Source organism: Chelonoidis abingdonii, chromosome 17 (assembly GCF_003597395.2).
Source record: "Chelonoidis abingdonii isolate Lonesome George chromosome 17, CheloAbing_2.0, whole genome shotgun sequence".
Taxonomy (NCBI): domain Eukaryota; kingdom Metazoa; phylum Chordata; order Testudines; family Testudinidae; genus Chelonoidis; species Chelonoidis abingdonii.
This window is the reverse complement of record NC_133785.1, coordinates 41,833,977-41,856,553: the sequence shown is the minus strand read 5'-3', so window position 1 is coordinate 41,856,553 and position 22,577 is coordinate 41,833,977. Positions and strand designations below refer to the sequence as shown.

Below are 22,577 nucleotides of genomic sequence, written 5' to 3'. Positions count from 1 at the left end.
AAATTTAACCAGTGTGTGGTTGCCCAGTGCTTGAGTGTAGAATAGTGTAGGTAGCTCCTGTTCAGAACAGCTCACCTAAAAACAAATTTTACCTTAGAAAAGAGAAGGCATATTACTCTGCTACAGTTGTCAGATGCCCAATTCCCTAAGTGATATGCACTTTCTGGAAAAGCAGAGTGCAGGTGTGTGAGCTATGGAAGTATTGGGTCGTTACTCAAAGAGGGCAGATTTAACGTTTTGTTGGTGTGTACCTTAACTCTGTATTTCCTCTTCTTCAAAGGTTTGACTTCTGCTGAACTTGATACTCTTGAGGACATGAGATACCGCCAGGCAACCTTAACTCTGCATTAATGATGTCATCCATCAGAGAATTTCCTAATTATTTTTAAAACAGAAAGAGGAATGTTTGTAGGAGTTAGTAGCCATTTAGGCAGTTGTAGTTGTCACAGATCCTAGTGAGCACTCCTTCCTGGCTATCCACTAGGACTGCTGTGAGGAGAATCCAAGCTTCTGAGCTCTGGATCTCCTGGCATGTATTACACTTCTGAAACCTCAGCAGGCTGCAGCACTGCTTCCTCCCTTAGCTTCTTTGGCACATTTCCCGGGCACTGACTCTCGGACTGCTACCATGTCTTGGAAATGGGGCATGTCACAGGGCGCATCACTCGCTGCTGGGCTGGTGCCTCCTCCTGGTACTCTGGGGATTAGCTTGAGGCCGATGCTTCCCCCATCTCCCAGCTGCAGTTTGCACACTGTCATTTTGTCTCTGCTATCTGCTTGCAGCCTCTCTCGCAGCCTCAGGAAATGCAATATCATCTCCATTGTTTGACCTTCTGGCCATGTCACTATCTGTGTTCTCCCCTTCTGGGCGGGGTTAGCTCCTCAATGGTCTGAGGCAGTCTTCCCGCTCACTGTCTTGGTGCCACTTGCTCAGTGGCTGGTAGGGGATCCTGGGCCCTCCCTCTTCTCTGGGTTCAGTCCAGCAATCAAAGCCCTCTCTCTCTAGCCTCACTGTTCTATCCCTGGGCTGCTTCCTACTAATGGTTTCCCTTTTCTTCCTAGGCCTACCAGTTCCCAAAGCCTCCTCCCTCTTTCCAGGGATTGACTGCAGGCTGCAGTCTCCACTCATTCCTCCCTTTCTCCTGGAAGTGTCTGCCTTATCCCAGCAGCCCCTTCTCCTTTCAGCTGCCCAGCTGAGCCTCCTTCATTAGCTACCTAATTTGTTAATTGGCCCATCTGGCTTGCATTAAACCCTGCAGGATGAATGTGCATCACAGGGCTTCAAACCCACCTGTCCTAGGACCCAGGATCAGCACTGACCTCAGTTACGTAAACATCCCCCTCTCCCAAAACTATGCCCCAAAAAAGAGAAATTTCTGATGTACAGTTTAATTCTCAGGGGCATGCAGTAATTCTGAAGCAGACAACACACATGCACTTTGTATAGTCTAATGCCTTTATGTTCTTTTATACTTAATCATGTAAAGCACAGGAGAATCCAGATCATATAAAACATGAAAGACTAAACACATGTCCCTGCCTCAGTTTCCTCAGCATTGCAGGGCATTCTTTTGGCTGGGGTATGAAACCCTTGGGTTGTCCAGAGTTCTTGTGGTTATCTGTCCTCAGGAAACGGGGCAGAGACCCCCTGTCTCATGAGGCTGCTAAATGCTGAATTACCTCTCTGTTAGAGCCCCTTATCCAGCTTCCATGACCATGCTCTCTCTTGCCCCAAGCTGCTGCTGCTTGTCTGACTCCTCCTGTTCTTGTGTATTTATTTTATTTAAACCTCTCCTGGTCACCTGGTCTTTTTATTCTACTCCTGGTAAATTGCCACTGCTCCTAACTCTTCCTTCCTCCTCCCCCTGAGGAGTCAGCTAAACTGGTTTTCTGAGGATGCCGCTCATTCACTGTTCCCAGATGTTTTCACCACACTAGGGTGGTTAGGGCCTAAGCACCTTTTGTAGTATCTGTCTGGTGTGTAACCGCTACAGGTCCTGTCAGCTATGGTGGATCGACATACGTATAAGCATTCATGATAAAGCAGGTTTTCACAGTACAACTTCACAATATCAATCAGAATTCATAATTTGTAAAGACATAACCCCAGTTCATCACAGTTCTCGTCTAGGTTTGCAGTAGATAAACTACTGTGTCTAAACAGTAACAAAAAGACCTAGCTTTTATATAGTGCTTTTCATCATTACATTTCAAAGAACTTTCCATCATTATCCCCATTTTACATATGGGAAACTGAGGCTCGTAGATTCCAAGTCCAGAAGTGACCATTGCGGTCATCTAGTTTGACTTCCGTATAACACAAGCCACAGATTCCCTCAAAATATTTCCTAATGCATAGGTTTTAGAGAAACATCCACTCTTGATGTTAAAATTGTCAGTGATGGAGAATCTACTGCGATCGTTGGTAACTTGTTCCAGTGGTTAGTTACTCTTACTATTACAGATTTACATCTTATTTCCAGTCTGAATTTGTCTATCTTCAACTTCCAGGTATTGGATTGCGTTACACCTTTCTGTGCTAGATTGAAGAGCAGATTGTTAAATATTTGTTCCCCATGTAGGTCCTTATGGGCTGTGATCAAGTTCCCCTTTAACCTTCTTTTTGGTAAGCTAAATAACTAGAGCTCCTTGAGTCATGTTTTCTAATCCTTTAATCATTCTCATGGCTCTTCTCTGAACCCTCTCCAGTTTATCAACATCCTTCTTGAATTGTGGCAGCAGAACTGACCACAGTATTCCAGCAGCGGTCACACAAGTGCCAAACACAGAGGTCAAATAACCTCTTTACATCTACTTGAGATTCCCCCATTTGTGTATCCCAGAATTGTATTGGCTTTTTTGGCCACTGTGTCACACTGGGAGCTCATGTTCAGCTGATTATCCACCAATCCTCAAATCGTTTTCAGAGTCACTGCTTCCCAGTATAGAGTCACCCATCCAGTAAGTATGGCCTACGTTCTTTGTTCCTAGATATATATGTTTACGTTTAGCCATATTAAAATGCACATTGTTTACTTGTGGCCAGTTTACCAAGTGGTCCAGAGCACTCTGAATCAGTGACTGGACCTCTTCGTTATTTATCACTCCCCCAATTTCTCTGTCATCTGCAAACTTTAAATAGCATAGGTCCAAGAACTGATCTCTATGGGACTCCACTAGAAGCACACCCATTCAATAATGATTCCCCATTACAATTACTTTTTGAGACCTGTCAGATAGCCAGTTTTTAAGCCGTCTAATGTGTGCCATATTAATTTTGTATCATTCAGGTTTTAAAATGTCATGCCTACTAAGTCAAATGACTTACAGAAGTCTCCATATATTACATCTGCACTATTACCTTTATCAATCAAACTTAATCTCATCAAAAAAGATATCAAATTAGTTTAACAGGATCTGTTTTCCATAAACTCATATTGACTGGCATTAAATATATTAACCTCCTTTAATTATTAATCGAGTCCCATATCAGCCGTTCTGTTATCTTGCCGAAGTTGATGTCTGAATGACAGCCCTACAATTACCTGGATCATCCCATTTATCCTTTTTAAAGTAGCTTTTTTCTAACCTTCTGGAACTTCCCCAGTATTCCAAGACTTATTGAAATCAACATTAACAGCCCAGCAAGCTCCTGAGCCAGCTCTTTTGAAACTCTTGGATGTAGATTATCTGGACCAACTGGTTTTAAAATATCTAACTTTAGCAGTTGCTGTTTAACATTCTCCTGAGATGCTAGTGGAATAGAAAGTGTGTTATCATATGATATGACTACATCATCTATTGTCTTCCCAAATACAGAACAGAAATATTTATTGAAGACATCTGTCTTTTCTGTGTTTTTTATGATAATTCTAGCATTTCCATCTATTAATGGACCAATACCATTGTTAGGATACTTTTTGTTCCTAACATACTCAAAAAGCACTTCCTTATTGTCCTTAATTCTGTTAGCCATAGATGTCTCCTTGTGTCTCTTTGCTTCTCTTATCAGTTTTCTACAATTCCTTGCTTCTGATTTATATTCATTACTATCAACTTCCCCTCTCTTCCATTTGATATATAGATCTTTTAAAAAAAATGTATAATTGCCTTCACTTCCCCCCTAAACCAGGTCAGATTTTTAACCCTTCTTCCTCAGTTGTGGGATAGTGGCTTTTTGGGCATCTATGAAAGTGATCATAAACAATTTTGGATGATAGTTTATATTTTTCTGATTGAATTCTTCCTCCCAGCTGATTTGGCTGATAAATGTTTTCAGCTTTGTGAAATTGACATTTTTAAAGCATCGAGTATATATTTATATCACTGGTCTGGACTTTATTCCGGGTCCACATTAGAAATATGATCAAATCATGTGTACCTAAATTACCATTAATTTTAGTCAGACCTTCTTTATCTGTCAAGATCTAATGTAGAATTCCTCCATGTTGGCTACAACACTTGTTGATTAAGGAAAATGTCAGAGAGGTGAAGAGACTTACCCATGGTCAGTCAGCAAGCCACTGCCAGAGCCAGCAATAGTTGCAGTGCAGGAGTCTCTGGACACCATTACTCTGTGCTCCTCTCTCTCCTGTACATTTTGTGATAGTGGAATGGGGATAATAGTCATGATTTAAGTGTGTAGTTGTTAACAGAGCCAGTGAGAGAAATTTCAGACATCATCTATATGTCCCAAAATCTTGAGAGCTTTATTACATGGGCTTAGTAAATTTACATGCATGAGAGAAGATGGGGGTGTTTCTTTTCTTCTCCAACCTCTCCCCTACCATTTCCAGATGTTTGCCCTGCCGGGGATTTGAAGTGTCATTAGCTGGGCGCAGTTTAGGATCTAAGTCATCTGCTTATCCCCATAAGCTATCTAGGTACCATGAAACTTCCTAAACTACAAACCCTCTTGGCTTCTTCAGTGTAATCTGATTTACTTGTGAGCATTAGGCATGAGGGTAAATTAGGAGCCAAGCTCTTTGGCTAATACCATTCTGAATTTTGCTCCCCCAGAAGACTAGTGAGTGCCATACACTCTTTGGGGGAAATCCTCAAGTGAGTGAGAGCCTTGTATCAGGATCAGAGCCATGGTTTGATCCCCAGGGCTGGGCAAAAATATGTCAACATTAAGAGAATACTTTTTGGGAGGATTGTATTTTGGGAACCCCTTGGTCAAAATGACTACAAATTTGGAACGCCCTGACCAGTGCCTGATGAGCCATGTCAAATTTCAGGGCAATCTGAGTAACCATGTAGATTTTAGAGCACTTAGAAGAATTGAGGTTTAAACAAACAGCTGGCCTAGACCAGGCAGTCCACTATAATAGTTATTGGGAACTGAACTGAAGCACATACGCAGGAGGTCATCAAGGATCCATTGCATAACTCTGTACTGCAACAACTTCTGTGAGAAAAGAGGGATGGAATCTATTGTGCATCAATCTTTCTGTGCCATTAAAATCTGACCTTTTCACCATATCAGAGTTTTCTGCTTTTGAAAAAGATTGTACTACTAGTGGTTTATATAATAGCAGCGCCTGTGTCTTAGCTCTGCCTTGGCATTTTTGTAGCAGCCAACGCCCATCCAATGAAAAAAATTTCTCCTCTACTAATATGGGAAACAGCCACTTTTGAATATTTGGCTCTGGTTTCTTTAGTTTCAGATGATTCTGGTAGCTAACAGAGTGTTGAATGAGCAGAAGGTGTAGGACTTGTGAGTGGAGCTGCTAGGTTTTCAGCTGGAATTTCACTAGATTAATTTGTCTTTCTCTGGCAGGTGGTAAAGGTTCCCATATTAGAATGTTCACAGTACTTGGATTGTGAATCGTGTTTGACACTGAAAGATCCATACTGTGGCTGGTGCGTTCTCCAGGGACGGTAAGATCTCTGATCACTTCCTCAACAAGGCTCTTCAGAGAAATGATTATTTGGGATTAGCTAGTTAATTTTCTTTTGTTTAGTTCTATCAGTTTTACTAAAATTCCAGTAAGGTACAGTATGCAGTGATGATAACTCTTCTATTCGTACATTTATATGATCTTGTGCAACATACATTTAGACTTGTATAGCCCTACTTAGAATACTTTTAGCTGCTGCATGTGGTACATACATCTCCTCTGAGTTCATTCATTCTTTAATCCCTCATTCTTCTGTCATCTGATTCTGTCTCCCCACACTACCTCCCTGAAATGCCACCATTAGTCAACAGCTGCTTTTTCTCTGGCACCTTCCAGTTCCTGCAAATTGGAGCCACTGCATTTCACTCAGTTCTGTGCTTGTCTTCAGTCACCATGCACTGTATGGATCACAGTCTGGGTTTCACTGACCACAGCAAGGAAACTAGTCTGTTCCATGCAGCTAACAGCCGTCTCCTTTCTGCTGCTACTGGCTCATCCTCTCTCCTCATTCAGCCTTCAACACTCTGTTCCAGTCCTTGGTAGTGGATCCAGCAATGCTGTGAACTCCAGCTCCCATCAAACATGGTTCTACTTCCACTTGGCTATCCTTATCTTTGTTTCTGTCTAAGCAGTGCCACAGTGTTCAGTTCATAACCCTCTGTTATGTCCCTTATTCCTCTTAGGTTTCTCACCTCCACCTTTAATCTTAGTCGCCAGGTTTACTCAGCTGTAAACTGTAAATATAATTGACAAAACGAAGTTGTACTGTATCTAATGTACCCAGTGTTGCCAAGATTTCCATTCATGCCCAAATTTGGATTCCCATAGCACTGTTGGGGCTATTGAGACTACATGCCTTAGCTTGCTGTCACTACTGTAGTTGGTGTGTTTGGTTTCCCTAGCACTCTTGCTGGGAAGAGTCCTTCTCACAGGCATATTGTAGCCAAAGAATGCATCCCCTCCTCAGTTTTGGAGAGCACGCTGATGGTTTCCTAAATCTCTTTCTTTAGGTGCAGTCGTCGCTCTGAGTGCTCCAGATCCATAGTGAGTGAGCAGTGGCTCTGGAGTTTTAATTCTACACAGCAATGTTTATCCATCCAGTCACTAAGCCCAGCTAATATCAGCAGAGAAGAAAAGAGAAATGTGAGCAGTGACATTGTACTTGGAAAACATACCCCTGTGATAAAAATGGTGGCTTTCTCCTTTCATATTTGTAGATGGTCGGCCATCTTCAATTCTGGTGTAAATGAGAAAATCTCCTATTGACTTCAGTGGAAGCTGAATCACTGAACTTTGGAGTTCATCAGAGTGTGCCTTACTCAGGGCACTTACATGTCATGGTGGCCCCAGGAGGGATGGGTTCCATCACGGCTTTGTCAAGTCAGATGTCTATGCATATATTATTATGAGAGTGATGCATTTTGGGGGTTCTTACTTGCCTTGTGCTGCTACTGAAAATCTGTCCTTGGCTTGGCATGTGTAAGCATGCCTACAGATTTCTAAAGCTTCATGATGCTGATTATTAAAAAGATAACGAAAGAAAGTTAAAATCATCAAAAGGACAGCAAGGATAATGAGATTAGATACAATAGTGAGAGCCATCTTAGAAAGACAATGGATGGATGGATCAATTACTTGTTTCTGTGTCTCTTAAAATGAGAAATGAACATAAGGACGGCCATACCGGCTCAGACCAAAGGTCCATCTAGCCCAGTATCCTGTCTACCGACAGTGGCCAATGCCAGGTGCCCCAGAGGGAGTGGACCTAACAGGCAATGATCAAGTGATCTCTCTCCTGCCATCCATCTCTACCCTCTGACAAACAGAGGCTAGGGACACCATTCCTTACCCCTCCTGGCTAATTGCCATTAATGGACTTAACCACCATGAATTTATCCAGTTCTCTTTTAAATGTTGTTATAGTTCTAGCCTTCACAACCTCCTCAGGCAAGGAGTTCCACAAGTTGACTGTGAGCTGAGTGAAGAAGTACTTCCTTATATTTGTTTTAAACCTGCTGCCTATTAATTTCATTTGGTGACCCCTAGTTCTTGTATTATGGGAATAAGTAAATAACTTTTCCTTATCCACTTTCTCCACATCACTCATGATCTTATATACTTCTATCATATCCCCCCTTAGTGTCCTCTTTTCCAAGATGAAGAGTCCTAGCCTTTTTAATCTCTCCTCATATGGGACCTGTTCAAAACCTCTAATCATTTTAGTTGCCCTTTTCTGAACCTTTTCTAGTGCCAATATATCTTTTTTGAGATGAGGAGACCACATCTGTACACAATTAGGAAAACAAAATAATATTAACTAGAAAAATGTGAATTATGAAGGGACAAATTATGGATTTATATTAATATTTGATTGGCAGATTTTCCTCACTATCTTGGATTTACCATCCTTGCATGACCAAGAAGCCTATTCATGTTACTTTGAAGACTACGAGAGTCCAGCAGTTCTGACAGAGTCAGGCATCGTGTGTCCCTCCCCAGATCCCAGCCAAGCACCAGCTTTGAAAACAGGAACAGGTCAGTTCAACATTTTCTTTAAATGAAGTGATTGGTAAACAAAATCATCAGGAGAGGGAACAGCAAAGTTTGTCAGAATGCGTGTGGCGAGGTAGAATATGAGAGAATTCTAATGCTTTAGTGGTGTTTAAGTAAAAGTGTAGGTTGAGTTGGTATCCTGTGAGTAAGTATAAGGGAGTTTTAAAATCTGTCACATGGTTCTTAAATTGTACACATATGGTATTGTTTCTGGGGAACTGGGTGAGTGTCAGTGTTCACCAGCTCTGGAACCCCTGAATCGTAAAGTGTCAAGGGTCACTGTGAGTATGTGCGCATTGAAGCATTGCTCAAAGAGGTAGACAGAAGGTGGTATGAGCAACAGTATTTTTTTTCCTTTCTGTCCATTTGTCCTGTGAGTGAGAGTGAATGAGTTGTAAAGGAGGTGAAGAACATCTATATTTCAGTCACTGTTGGCGGAGGAATGGTATATGTGTGAAAGGGGCATGTTGGGATATTTCTGAAAGAGGGCAGAGTTAAGGTTGCATGGGCAAACCAAACCAACGGAAATCATAAATATATATATATATGTAAAAGGGAATATGAAAATCGGGCTTATGCTGGGAGCCTCGCTTCCCGGCTAAACTATGGAGACAGTGTCCCCCTTTATAAAGCGTACCATATGTCTGTCTGTCTAATAATACTGCAGCATGAGGACTTGTCACAGCTCCAGTATTTTAGAAGTGCAATTTTTGTTTCTCTTTTCAGATCACATAACTATAAAGCTAGTGGTGCGTTTCCATAATGTCTCAATTGCTTCAGTGGATTTCTCTTTCTATGACTGTGCTGCAGTGGTCTTGCAGTGGAAGTCAGCACCGTGAGTACATGTTGGTTCCCTGTCTAAAGGCTTTGGCCATTCCTATCTGTCTACTGGACCTCCTCAGAGGCTAATCTTGTACTGTTGTTTCAGGTGTCAGGGATGTGTGAGCAGTCACTGGAGTTGTAACTGGTGTATCCACCAACACCTCTGCACCCACAAAGCAACTTGTGAAGAGGGGACCATTATCTACAATGAGAGGGTTTGTCTCGTGCATAGATCCCATCTGCTAAGATTGCCACTAAAGTCCAGGAAGATTATGTTTTTACTCAGTTTAAAATGGCAGCCATCTTGCTGCTGTGGGCTGAGAGTATCAAGAGGAGTATGTGTCCCCTTCTGATACTAAAGAGGGGCTCCTGAACCCTCAGAGCCTGGCTGCTTTGTAGAGTTTTCTCAGGTATTGTGGGGTGGGGGCTGAGGAAAGGTTTCCAGCAACAGGGCAGTGAGGCAGGATGGGCCTCTTATTCAGAGTGAGTTATAACTCATCCAGAAACCGCCCCCTCATGCCCAGCCTTCGATCCTCATGTAAGGGATCTGGGGAAGCTATGAGGCATCAAGAGTCTGAGAGAAAACCATCAGGGAACTGATAATAGGGAGGCAGGCAGGGAGCAAGAGAGAATTGGCCTGGGGAGAAGTGTATCAGGCTGGGGCACATTGCAGGGTGAAGAAGATGAGCAGGGAACACCAGCTGGGAGGGACAAGTGTATCTTGGTGTGGAGAAGGGTGGATGAAGCTGTGCAAGAGGAGAAGCTGATAACTGAGTTAATCCTTTATACTCTGAGAGTTGCAGGCCCTCAGAATCTCTCTGTAGGATGTGCAGTGTTAGCCTTTATTCCCTATGCTCAGCAAAGCCAGCTGGTGTGAGAGGCTTATCTCTCTCTCAGTAGAAATCTCAGAAGGGTCAAATGGCATCCTGGGAATTCCCTTTTGCCATAGAATCCGACTGACTATTGTTTTTTGCTTCTTTCTCTCACATGTTGCTGTTTTCATGCTCGCTTTGTGATTCTCTCTCTCTGTCCCCATCTCAATGGCTCCCTTCAGACACAAATTCCAACCTCAAGTCCATTTCTTTCTTCAGCTGCTTCCAACACCATGACCTCCACCAACATGCTGACTGTGGCCACCAAACCCACCACTCCCCCAGTCACTATGGTGGTTACCGACACTCCCATCACACAATCAGTTCCCATCACTCTGCCTGCAGTCTCTACCATGACTGCTCATCCCACAGAGACCTTTAGCCACACACACGCAGCAACTCCAACTACAGCCATTCTCACCTTTCTCAAGATCACCACTGAATCTACGGTGCTACCCCTAACAGACAAGCCCACTACTACCAGCCTTGCCACAAACCCTACTGTAGTATCTGTCACTACTAGTCCAGCAAAGACTGCAGACCATACAGCTCTGCCTACCTCTGAACCAGCCCCAGCCCCAGAAGTGTGGGTCACTGACCCACCCACCACTGCTGCCTTCAATACTCTGCAGCCAGTTGTGGCAGCATTAACCCCTCCCCCTGACATCACAAATTCCACGTGGCCTCCCACTACCACTTTACCAACCTCTGAGGCACCCACATCTGCCATCCCATCTCCTTTCACCCCCAACCAAACTTCAAGTGCCCCCACCTCCTCTGCTGATTTCCCAGGAGACCTAGAGACAGAACTGCCTCCCTCTGAGGTCCCATCTTCAGTCCTTCCTGACTGGCTACTTGGGGAAGGCACAGAGCTCAAGGACAGAGAGGATTGGATGGATTCACTGCAGACCGAGAATGATACGTCACCCTTCTCTGCTTCCACTCTTCTCTCAGGCGATGGAGACTCTTCAGAGAGAGATGCCCCTGATTTCCCCAGAATTCTGCACCCTGGTTTTGACTATCAGTATGATGCCCCTGGATTTTTGGAGTTGGTGAGTCTCTGATGCAGCTCTCAGACCTACCTTTAGAGCTATGATCTACTTTGAAATTCAGATACAGGTCACCAAACTCGGAGACACTACATCACAGGAAGGAAGATAGGATCTTCTGGAGGAGAGGGAGGAGCCAAAGGATGGTGATATGTTCAGAGTGGGAAATGGCAGCCTGAGGAAGGAAGGGGGCTTTGGTGTTGTAGCGTGGCCATTTACCTGGAAGCTGCATAGTGCCCAAGCGACGGGTTTCCTGATATACCATTCCTAGGGCTTGCGTAGTGTCTACTTCCTCCTGCTCACTGTCTTTGGAGTCTTATATTGCTCTTCTTACCCCTGTAGTAAATGGCTGGGTCTACACTATGAGCTAGGATGTGATTCTCAGCCTGCATACAAATACTCGCTGTAGCTGTCATTGAGCTAGGTTGCTAAAAGGAGAAGTGTAGCTGCAGTAGCATGGCCAGTACCAAGGAGGCTATGGGCTAGACTTGCTTAGTACAAACCCATCTGAGCCTGTTGCTGTGTACTTGGCATGGCTAGCCTATGCCGTCACTCACCACGGCCTGGCCTACCCCAGCTCTACTGTAGTTCTCAGGTCAGCATGCTAACTCAATGAGTATGAGTATATCTAGGGTAGCTGGCAATCAGCTCCAAGTATAAACATACCCAATGAGCCCAGCTTCCCCTTCTGTTAGGATGAAATTTCATTCCTGTATTTGCCTGTGTTAATTGCTCCTGTCAAGTTAAATTCCCTGTGCCGTGGGTGCTCTCTGTGGGTGTTTGTTTTTCAGAATGAGGAATTTAGCTGGGGTCCTGGAGCCTGTCCCTGTGTGCAGGGCATTCAGGGATCCTCTCTGCTCCCAGTCAACGTGGAGCAGAAGATAACCCTGCTGGGGAAAAACTTCCATCTATATCAGGTATGTGCCTGTTGTTTCCCATGAGCACTGAGAAGAGGTTTGCTTGGAGCAAGGCACCCTGTGGGCAGTCTCTGGCACCTCGGTTCCTAGATGCGACAAATTTAAGGGCACCTCGCTGAAGCATGTGGGGACTGCATATCCAGGGTGGATCCCTGCTGAGCCCCTTCTCATTCCATTTTAAACCTCAAAAGCTGAGCGCAGTTCTTCCATTTTTCATTTCCCTGTCTCCTTCTCCTGATGTAGTAAAATGTCCATGTGGCTATTCCACATCTGAAGCTTCTACAACAGAGTTAAAATTAAGCCTTACAGATCCTCAAAAACTCTGGTTCCTTTGGGCTGCATTTACAGTCACAGGTGAAAATCATATTTGTCTCCAAAGTTTGAAGACTACTTCAACAACCTCTCTGGAATGATAGACTTTGTACAAACTACAGCTGGAACCTGATAGGTTTCAGGGCATGTGGCCTATTTCTCTCAGTTACAGACTAATTGTTACCTTTCTCTGTTGAAATATTTATTGTACGTACAAACATGGTTGGTGACTGAGACATACCCTAGCTCATTTTTCTAACTCTCTTTCTCTGGTGTTTTTTTCCCTCTAATCTCCCTGCTTCTGGGATGAAGTCTTTTGATAGGAACCCTCTCCTCTCCCCAGTGTACAGTATCGTCTGGGAATTAATTTGGTTGTGGTCTTGATTTGATTCCTCTCATGTGGGGATCATGAAGAAGGGACTAGAATGCAGGAGAAAGGTGGCGTGGCAAATGAGAACAAGCATAGGGAGTAGTACGGAAAAGGGCACTGAGATGGGAACAGGAGGAGCATAGGTGTGTGTGCCTGAAAGTCTGTGTGTTGGTTTGGTCGTGTGAGTGGATACTGGTGAAGCTGTGTCTCTCTTCCTGGCTGTAGGATCAGCAATGGGACTATGAGTGTGTCCTGACTGTGGAGGGGAGGACAGTGGTGATGGATGCTTATGTTGAGGGGGAGCAAGCAAACCGATCACTCTGCTACATCACGTGTCAGCTACACCAGGTAAGTATTTGAGATGGCAGAAGCTATCCAGACTTCCCACTAATCCAATCTCAGCCAAGTTGTTGCTGATGATCCTTAGTCTGACTGGAGAGAAGACTAAAAACTAGTTAAATTGTGAGCTTTTTGGAGCAGAGACCGTCTTTCTGTACTGTGTTTATATGGTTCCTGATCCCCGAGGCTGCTGTAAGACAAGTAATAGTAATTAAGTCTTCAGCTAACAGAAGGTTAGTTTTATCTGTGCCATAGTACAGTGATAATGCCATGATTGTGGCAGAGAACAATGCCATCCCTGTAACATATCTCACTACCGTTCCTATGATATCCAAAAGGTTAGCTCCATTGCCCTTTCATTTAGCACTCTGTCACTTCCACTAGCAGTGCTTTGTTTACGTGTTTGTGGGCTCTTCTGGGGTTGGGACAGCTCCTTTGCAGAAAGCCTCTGGGAGGAAACCAAAATAACAGAAAGTAAGATAGATGCAAGCATGAGATATGTAGCATGTACAATCCCAGCCCACTGAGAGTGCTAGAGTTATAGATAACATTAATGTATTACGCCTGGCCTTTGCAACAGGAGAGAGAGGATACTGGCACAGAGATTGTGGGCTGTTTCTACCAGGATGCGAGATTTGAGGGTGGTTTTGGAGGGGGATGAGGAAGGTGTGTGCTGCTATGTGGCATGTGGAGAGGATTTGTAAATAGCCTGGAGTGGATGGTGCATGCAGCAGTCCCTAGAGGTCCCTGTCTGGGCACCCAACTGCTGCAGCAGCTTCTCTGACTGCCTTTGAGAGGCCTACAGGGTTGAAACATGGTAATGGCTTTGCATGAGGACTTGGAGTTATTTGACTCCTGTGGCTGTCATGGGAGGCTAGGCGAAGATGTTATGGTGAGGAGGTCGAGGGTAAAGATCATGGATTCTTCAAGTGCTTGCTCATGCACACCATTCTAGGTTTGTGCACGCCCACTTGCATAGTTGGAGATTTTTGCCTTACTGGTATCCATAGGGTCGGTTGTGGCACCCTCTGGAGTGTGCACTCATGTGTTGGAATATTTGGCACTGCCAGCCCCATGCCCTCTCATTTCCTTCTTACTGCCCATGGTGGTTGGTCAGAGCACCTTTCCCTTGCCTAGCAAGCAGTCACTGTTTTTTCCCTTTGCTTCACATTTTAGTGTTGTAAATAGTTTGTTTACAGTAGTTAGCTAGTGAAGTAGTTGTTAAGCACTGTAGTTAGTAAGTTAGGGTCCTGGTAGGGACTTTGCCCCAGGCGGAGGGGCATGCCCTGGTTTCTGAGTTTTAAGCCCTGCACCGACTGCAACAGGCCTATGCCTGATAGTGACCCTGCCTGATAGCAGCTGCCTGAAATGCTTTAGGGAATAACATATAAAAGAGAAGTGTTGCATCAGTAAGAACTTTCGTCCCAGAACACGAAAAGAGTGCGACATCCATTTCAGGCCTATCCTCATGGAAGCTGCTCTCCGCCCAGCTTCAGAGCCATCCCAGACGGAGTCGAATCCCGGTACTTCGGCCTTGGTGTGTAGTGCACCCCGGCACTGGGCTTTACCCAGCACCTCTCCCCTTCGTTGGTGTCGAAGAAGCATGACTCGGCACCAAGTACCCTGGAGCTATATGGGAGTGCATCCCCGAGGTGGTCAGTGTGATCTTCTGAAAGTGGGGATCTCCCTGAGTGGACTTGTTTGTGACTTGCTAGAACTAGAAATGCCACGTGTTCCGCTTGTTTTGGGGGATCAACAGGGGCTCTTTGTCAGACGCCTTCTTACTCCAGTGGTTGGGGGCTCTGATGTATGCCTTCCCAGCAGTGCCATTAATCCAGAGTCCTCATGAAGATCAAACAGGACAGGGCGAAGGTGATCCTGATAGCCCCGGCTTGGCCTCACCAACATTGGTTCTGCACGCTGCTGGACCTCTCGGTAACACCCCGCTGTAGCTGCTTCTCTGGTCAGATATGCTGTCCCAGAACTGCGGCAGTCTCCTGCGCCTGAGCCTGGCAGCGCTGCATGGCTGAATGTGCAGAAGAGGAGTGCTTGGCCCGTGTCCAACCGATCTTGTTGGGCAGCAGAAAGCCCTCCACCAGGGCAGCCTACCTGGCCAAATGGAAATGGTTCATGTGCTGGGCCTCGGACCAGGGTATTGGGCCAGAGCAGGCCTCACTTCAGTTGATCTTGGACTACTTTCTACATCTCAATCTACAGGGCTTGTCCCTTTCATAAATTAAGGTCCACTTGGCCACTGGATCAGCCTGTCACCCTCCATTTCAGGGCAGGTCGGTCTTCGCCCACAACATGATGATCCGGTTTCTAAAAGGTCTGAAGCGACTCTATCCTCATGTCTGGGACCCTGTCCCTGCTTGGGACCTGAATCTAGTGCTGGCACGGCAAGTGGAGGGCCCTCTTCGAGCCATTAGGTTCCTGTTCCCTTCTTCTGTTCTCCTGCAAGGTGTCGTTCCTGGTGGCAAGAACATCTGCCCATAGGGTCTCTGAGATTAGGGCACTTAGTTTGGAGCCACCCTATGCAGTGTTTTTCGAGGACAAGGTCCAGCTGTGGTCGCTTTCCTGCCCAAGGTTGTTTCGCAGTTTCACGCAAGTCAGGACATATTCTTGCCGATCTTTCTCCCAAAGCCTCATATATCTGAGGAGGAACATAGATTCTTCTTCGAGTGCTTGCTCATATCCATTCCAGTAGGTGTGCGCGCGCCGCGTGCACGTTCGTCGGAGACTTTTACCCTAGCAACACTCAGTGGGCCGGCAGGGCGCCCCCTGGAGTGGCGCCGCGTCATTGGCGACTGATATATACCCCTGCCGGCCCGACCCGCTCCTCAGTTCCTTCTTACCGCCCGGTCGGTCGTTGGAACTGTGGAGCACAGACTATCTGTCATCCACCTCCCTAGCATTCAACCTCGTATCCTCTTGAATTTTGTATTATAGTTGAACTTTTAAATAGTAGTTAGTAGTTAGTTTTCGTTCTTTAGTAGTTGTTTGTAATTAGTTAGTAGGGATCGCGGGTTAGCCCGTCCCCTACCCCGGTACCGGGCTCATGCCCGGGTCGCCGGGCTTCAAACCGTGCGTGGCCTGCCGTCGACCGATGCCCACAGGCGACCCGCACGATTCTTGTCTGAAGTGTCTGGGCGAATCCCACCTGACAGACAGATGCAAGATTTGTAAGGCATTCAAGCCCCGGACCAAAAAAGAGAGGGACGTTCGCCTTAAACAGTTGCTCATGGAGGCAGCGCTCACTCCACCGTCCTCGGCACCGCCCGCGCACCGGGAACAAGCGCCTCCTCGGCACCGCATCATACACCCTCGAAGAAGACACCTCACCAGTCTCCGCACCAACTCCTGCTCGGCACCGCTCGCGCTCTCCGAGAGGCAAGAAGCGTAAGCCTCCTGCGGCCACTACACCAGCCCCGCAGTCAGAGCGCTTGCCCACAACAGACCGCCCGGCACCGACTCCTTCTGCCCGCGGCCTCGAGGTCTGTTGCACCGTTGATTCCGGCCTCGGAAAGGCCGTCGAGTCCGGTGCCTATTGGCTCCCCGGCGCGTGCCGCGGTTGAGCTTATTGTGCCTTCGACCCCGGAGACTTCTCAGCCGCACGAGACCTCATTGCGATGACGGAGCCTGAGCTGCCTCGACCCCGGCACCGCCGGTGCGGGTCCCACAATCTCTGGGCAAGCCGGCTCTCGTGAGACCTTCTCCCGGCACCGTGGGACTTCGTTCCAGGTCGAGGTCACGCAGACGGTCCCGGTCTCACCATCGCTCCGGATCCCGCGGCCGCTCGCAGTCCGGTACCGTTCCCCTTCAAGGTACCGGACGTACTCGCGGTACCGCTCACGGTCCCGATCGCCGTCAAGGCATTACCTGGCGCCGTTCCAGATCTCGGCACCGCCCGCACCGTACTACGGAGCCGGTCTCGCACGAAGGTCCCGGCACCGATCGACCTCGGCACCGCAGGTCCGCGCAGCCGATCTCGGCACGGAGGCTCCCGGCACCGGTCGACCTCCCGGCACCCGCGCTGGTAGTAGGTCCCGGTCGCATTCGCGGCACCGGCGGACTCCAGGTACCGCTCCCCGGCACCACGTGGACAGGACTCAACTGGCCCGTAGAGATGATCCTCTCACACTCTCGGCCCCCGTGGCCATCCCGCCAACCATCCGTTTCCTCCCATGCCGACTCGGCATCTTATGGGGATTCGGACACTCAAGGACCTCAGCAATGGCCCTTTTGGACTCCGTGGGCTTACCACCAGAGCCAGGGGCGTCACCAGCCACCGCCTCGCTCCGTTCCCTCCGACAAAAGGGCACCTGAGTCCACGTGAGCAGACCACCTCCAGAAACTATGGAGCAGCTCCCAGCCCGGGAACACGGCTCACCCTGAACAAGCCGTAGATGCCCCACAGGACCAAGAGTCTCTTCAAGACCCTTTGGTCCCGGAGTCTCGTCCTCTTCTTCCCCGGACGAGGCTGTGGCGGGAACATCTACATCAGGGCCACCGCCTATCGACCTCAGGGCTCACCAGGACCTACTACGCCGGGTTGCTTTAAATATAAACTTACCCGTAGAGGAGGTCCCTGAGGTGGATGACCCAGTGGTCAGTATCCTCTCGGCGGAGACCCCACACACCGCGTAGCGCTCCCCTTCATTCGTTCCATCCAGGCACGAGCCGATACAATCTGGCAGACCCCGGCTTCGGTGCCTCCCACGGCTAAAGGGTTGAGCGCAAATACATGGTCCCGTCCACAGGGTACGAATACCTCTATGTCCACCCTCCGCCTTGCTCGTTGGTGGTCCAATCAGTCAACGAGCGAGAGCGGCATGGCCAACAAGCCCCTGCGCCCCAAGTCTAGAGAGGCCAGGCGCATGGACCTCCTAAGGCAGGAAGATCTAATTCTGCTGGGGGTCTCCAGCTCAGAGTCGCCAATCAACAGGCCCTACTGAGCCGTTACAGCTTCAACCACTTGGGAGGCAGTGGGAAAATTTACTGAGCTTCTCCACAGGACTCCCGCCAAGAGTTCTCGGCGCTCCTACAGGAGGGAAAAAAAGGTGGCGAGGACCTCCCTTCAGGCCTCCTTAGATGCAGCGGACTCTGCGGCTAGAACTCTTGCATCAGGGTCGCTATGAGGCGTATTTCGTGGCTGCAAGCGTCCGGGTTACCACCGGAGCTCCAGTACACGATACAGGACCTACCCTTTGACGGCCAGGGTCTCTTCTCTCAGAAGACAGACCTCGCCTCCAAAGTCTTAAAGACAATCGCGTAATAATGCGCTCGCTGGGGATGCACACGCCGCAAACTCAAAGACGGCCCTTCCGTCCCCAGCCCCGACGGTTCTACCCCCCACCTCGGCCGAGACAAGACTTCTCCAGGCGTAGAGGCAGGACCTCTCGTAGACGCCAGTCTGGCCCTCAAGGGGTAACAACTCCGGTCCCGCCAAACCACCAGCGGGACCGAAACCTAGCTTTTGAAGGTGCGCTCGAGAGCACCGTACCGATTTCCTCCCAGAATCCCGCTCAGTTTTCCAACCGCCTCGCCGCTTTTCTTCCCTGCCTGGTCCCAGCTAACATCAGACCGCTGGGTCCTCAGCACGGTGGAAGGCGGCTACCGTCTTCAGTTTATTTCGACCCCGCCTTCCCACCCTCCCTCCTCGTCCCTCTTCAGGGACCCCTCTCACGAGCAACTCCTCCTACAGGAAGTTTCGAAGCTCCTCACATTGGGGGCCATAGAGAAGGTTCCAGAGGCCATGAGAGGCAGAGGGTTCTATTCCAGGTACTTCCTGATTCCCAAGGCGAAAGGCGGCCTCCGCCCATCTTAGACCTGCGAGCTCTGAACAAGTACATCAGGAAGCTCAAGTTCCGCATGGTATGCCTGGGAAACATCATTCCTTCCTCGATCCCGGAGATTGGTACGCTGCTCTCGACATGAGAGACGCATATTTTCATATCGCGATCTACCCACCGCACAGGAGGTTTCTTCGTTTCGTAGTGAACCGTCATCACTACCAGTTTGCGGTTCTGCCCTTCGGCCTCTCCTCGGCCCCTCGAGTTTTTACCAAGTGTATGGCAGTAGTAGTTGCGGCCTACCTCCGTCGTCGTCACATTCATGTCTTTCCCTACCTCGACGACTGGCTGATTCGAGGGCTTCCGAGGCCCCAGGTGACCGGGCACGTACAGTTCATCAAAGACCTGTTCTCTCGTCTAGGATTGATCATCAATCTAGACAAATCCATCCTGCTCCCAACGCAGGAAATAGAATTCATAGGAGCGCTGCTGGACTCGAATCGAGCAACAGCCAGCTTGCCTCCTCAAAGATTCACATCGATAGTTTCTCTCGTTCAGGGGCTCCACGCCTTTCCCACTACCACTGCCCGCACCGTCCTCCCTCCTCGGTCACATGGCTGCGTGCACTTTGTGACAAAGCACGCGAGACTACGCATGCGCCCTCTGCAACTCTGGCTCGCCTCAGTCTTTCGGCCACGCAGGGATGCCCTGGACATGATAGTCACAATACCGTCACACGTACTGGGCTCCCTCAACTGGTGGCTGGACCCCGCCCTGGTGTGCGCCGGTCGGCCGTTCCATCCGCCTCAACCCTCGCTATCCCTGACGACGGATGCTTCCGCTCTGGGGTGGGGCGCACACCTGGGCCATCTGCAGACCCAAGGGCTTTGGTCCTTACCAGAACTCCAGCTCCACATCAATGTCCCGCGAACTAAGGGCGGTCCGGTTGGCGTGCCAGGCATTTCGCGAGCAGCTACAGGGCCGTTGTGTTGCCATTTTCACGGACAACACAACGGCCATGTATTATATAAAACAAGCAAGGAGGAACACGATCTACTCCTCTTTGCCAAGAGGCACTGCAACTGTGGGAATTTTGTATAGCCCAGTCGATCGACTTGATAGCCTCCTTCCTCCCCGGGGTCCGGAATACTCTAGCGGACCGCCTGAGCCGATCGTTCCTGACACACGAATGGTCCATCCGTCCGGACGTCCTGTTTTCTGTTTTCCGGAGGTGGGGCTTTCCCCAGATAGACCTATTGCCTCCAAGGAGAACAGGAAGTGTCAGATGTTCTGCTCCCTGCAGGGCGCTCCCGGGCTCCCTCTCGGACGCCTTTCTCATTCCCTGGACGGGGGTCTCCTGTATGCATTTCCACCTTTCCCCTTAGTCCACAGGGTCCTGCTCAAGTTGCGCAGGGACAAGGCCAAGCTGATCCTGATCGCTCCGGCATGGCCGAGACATATTGGTACACCATGCTGCTCGACCTGTCCCTGGCGCCTCCAATACCACTACCTCTCTACCCGGACCTTATAACACAAGACTTCGGCAGGCTTCGTCACCCAGACCTCCCGTCCCTACACCTGACGGCGTGGCTTCTGTCTGGTTGAACGAGTCTGAGCGCCAGTGCTCCGCCGAGGTTCAACAAGGTCCTTTTGGGTAGCAGAAACCCTCTACGCGGGCGACTTATCTCGCAAAGTGGAAGCGATTCTCATTCTGGTGTACACGGCATTCCATGGTCCCTGATGCCGTTCCAGTCTCTGTCGTCCTCGACTACTTGTTGTATCTCAAGGGCCAGGGCCTAGCCCTCTCTTCCATTAGGGTCCATCTAGCCGCAATCTCCACCTTCCATCCTGGAGAGTCTGGTACTTCCACCTTTTCACACCCCATCATCGTTTCCAGATTCCTTAAGGGATTGGAGAGACTGTACCCTCCGGTTAAGCCTCCTTCCCCTACGTGGGATCTGAACCTGGTGCTGTCTAAACTCATGGGGCCCCCTTTTGAGCCTGTTAGCAACCTGCTCTTTACTTTATCTGTCATGGAAGACGTCCTTCCTGGTAGCTATCACCTCTGCCAGACGCGTATCCGAGCTCCGTGCGTTGGTCGTAGACCCACCTTACGCATCTTTCACAAAGATAAGGTGCAGCTACGACCACACCCAGCCTTCCTTCCGAAGGTTGTCTCACCATTCATCTTAATCAAGATATTTTTCTGTCCGGTCTTCTTCCCAAAGCACACACAGCCCGCCGAGACCAGCCAGCTACACACCCTGGATGTCCGCGGGCCCTCGCGTTCTACATCAGCAGGACTAAAGCCTTCAGACGCTTGCCCCAATTTATTCATAGCAGTGGTGAGAAGCGTATGAAAGGTCTCCCTATAACTTCCCAGCGAATTTTCATCGTGGGTAACATCTTGTATCCGGACGTGCTATGACTTGGCTCACGTCCCAATTGGCCGGATCACCGCCCATTCTCCTCGGGCTCAAGCCTCATCTGCTGCTTTCCTGGCCCAGGTCCCCATCCAAGGACATATGCCGGCGGCTACCTGGTCGTCCGTGCACCTTTACATCGCACTATGCGCTGGTTGACCAATCTAGAGACGATGCCGCTTCGGTTCAGCGGTCTTGCTTTCCGCAATGTCTCACTCCGACCCCACCGCCTAGGTAAGGCTTGGGAAATCACCTACTGGAATGGATATGAGCAAGCACTCGAAGAAAAACGGTTACTCACGCTTTGTAAACTGTTGTTCTTCGAGATGTGTTGCTCATATCCATTCCACACCCGCCCTCCTTCCCCTCTGTCGGAGTAGCCGGCAAGAAGGAACTGAGGAGCGGTCCGGGCCGGCAGGTATATATCAGGCGCCATGACGGCGCCACTCCAGGGGGCGCCCTGCCGGCCCACCGAGTGTTGCTAGGGTAAAAGTCTCTGACGAACGTGCACGCGGCGCACGCACACCTACTGGAATGGATATGAGCAACACATCTCGAAGAACAACAGTTACAAAGGTGAGTAACCATCTTTTGCACTTGGTAGCCTTTTACATTGAAAGAACCAAACTGTTCTGTAAGTCAATGCAGCTGTTCGTCATAGTTGCAGGTAGGATGAAAGATCGTCCAGTGTCAACCCAGTGAATTTCATCCTGGATCACTGTCTGCATCCAGTTTTACTATGATCAGGCGAAAGTGCCTCCACCGGCGATTGTAACCTCCCACTTGACTAGGGTGCAAGCCTCATCGGTGGTCTGCTTCTTCAAGTGCTTGCTCATGTCTATTCCATTCTAGGTATGCGTGCCCACATGCACAGTTTTCGGAGACTTTTGCCTTAGCAGTATCCGTAGTGCTGGCTGTGGCGCTCTCTGGACTGGCGCTCTCGTGCGGCGGTATGTTAGGCACTGCTGGCCCTACACCCTCTCAGTTCCTTCTTATTGCCTGTGACAGTTGGTTGGAATGCCTGGTCTTGCTTAGCAAGAGCATTAGCGGTTCTTCACTGTTCAGATTGTTCAGATCGTTCTCCTTTGTTATTTGTCAGTGATTAATTAGCTGTTAAGTGTTTTAGTAGTAGTTAGAGTCCCGAAGCGGGGCATGCCCCACTCCCCGGGCTTTAAGCCATGTTTTGGGTGCAGCTGGACATTGCCCATCAGTGACCCTCACAACA

The 22,577-nt window shown here is 48.6% G+C and overlaps 1 protein-coding gene across 8 annotated transcripts in view; it reads left to right on the top strand.

The window, feature by feature from the left end:
- PLXNB1 (plexin B1) overlaps window positions 1-22,577 on the top strand; it is a 281,915-nt gene that overhangs the window by 160,925 nt on the left and 98,413 nt on the right. For all 8 annotated transcript variants that reach the window (XM_075073224.1, XM_075073226.1, XM_075073222.1 and 5 more), the window contains 8 exons: window positions 5,783-5,883; window positions 6,914-7,046; window positions 8,282-8,438; window positions 9,183-9,291; window positions 9,385-9,493; window positions 10,333-11,202; window positions 11,991-12,116; window positions 13,024-13,146. In XM_075073224.1, coding sequence (XP_074929325.1) covers window positions 5,783-5,883; window positions 6,914-7,046; window positions 8,282-8,438; window positions 9,183-9,291; window positions 9,385-9,493; window positions 10,333-11,202; window positions 11,991-12,116; window positions 13,024-13,146 — 1,728 coding nt within the window. The remainder of the gene's footprint in view (window positions 1-5,782; window positions 5,884-6,913; window positions 7,047-8,281; window positions 8,439-9,182; window positions 9,292-9,384; window positions 9,494-10,332; window positions 11,203-11,990; window positions 12,117-13,023; window positions 13,147-22,577) is intronic.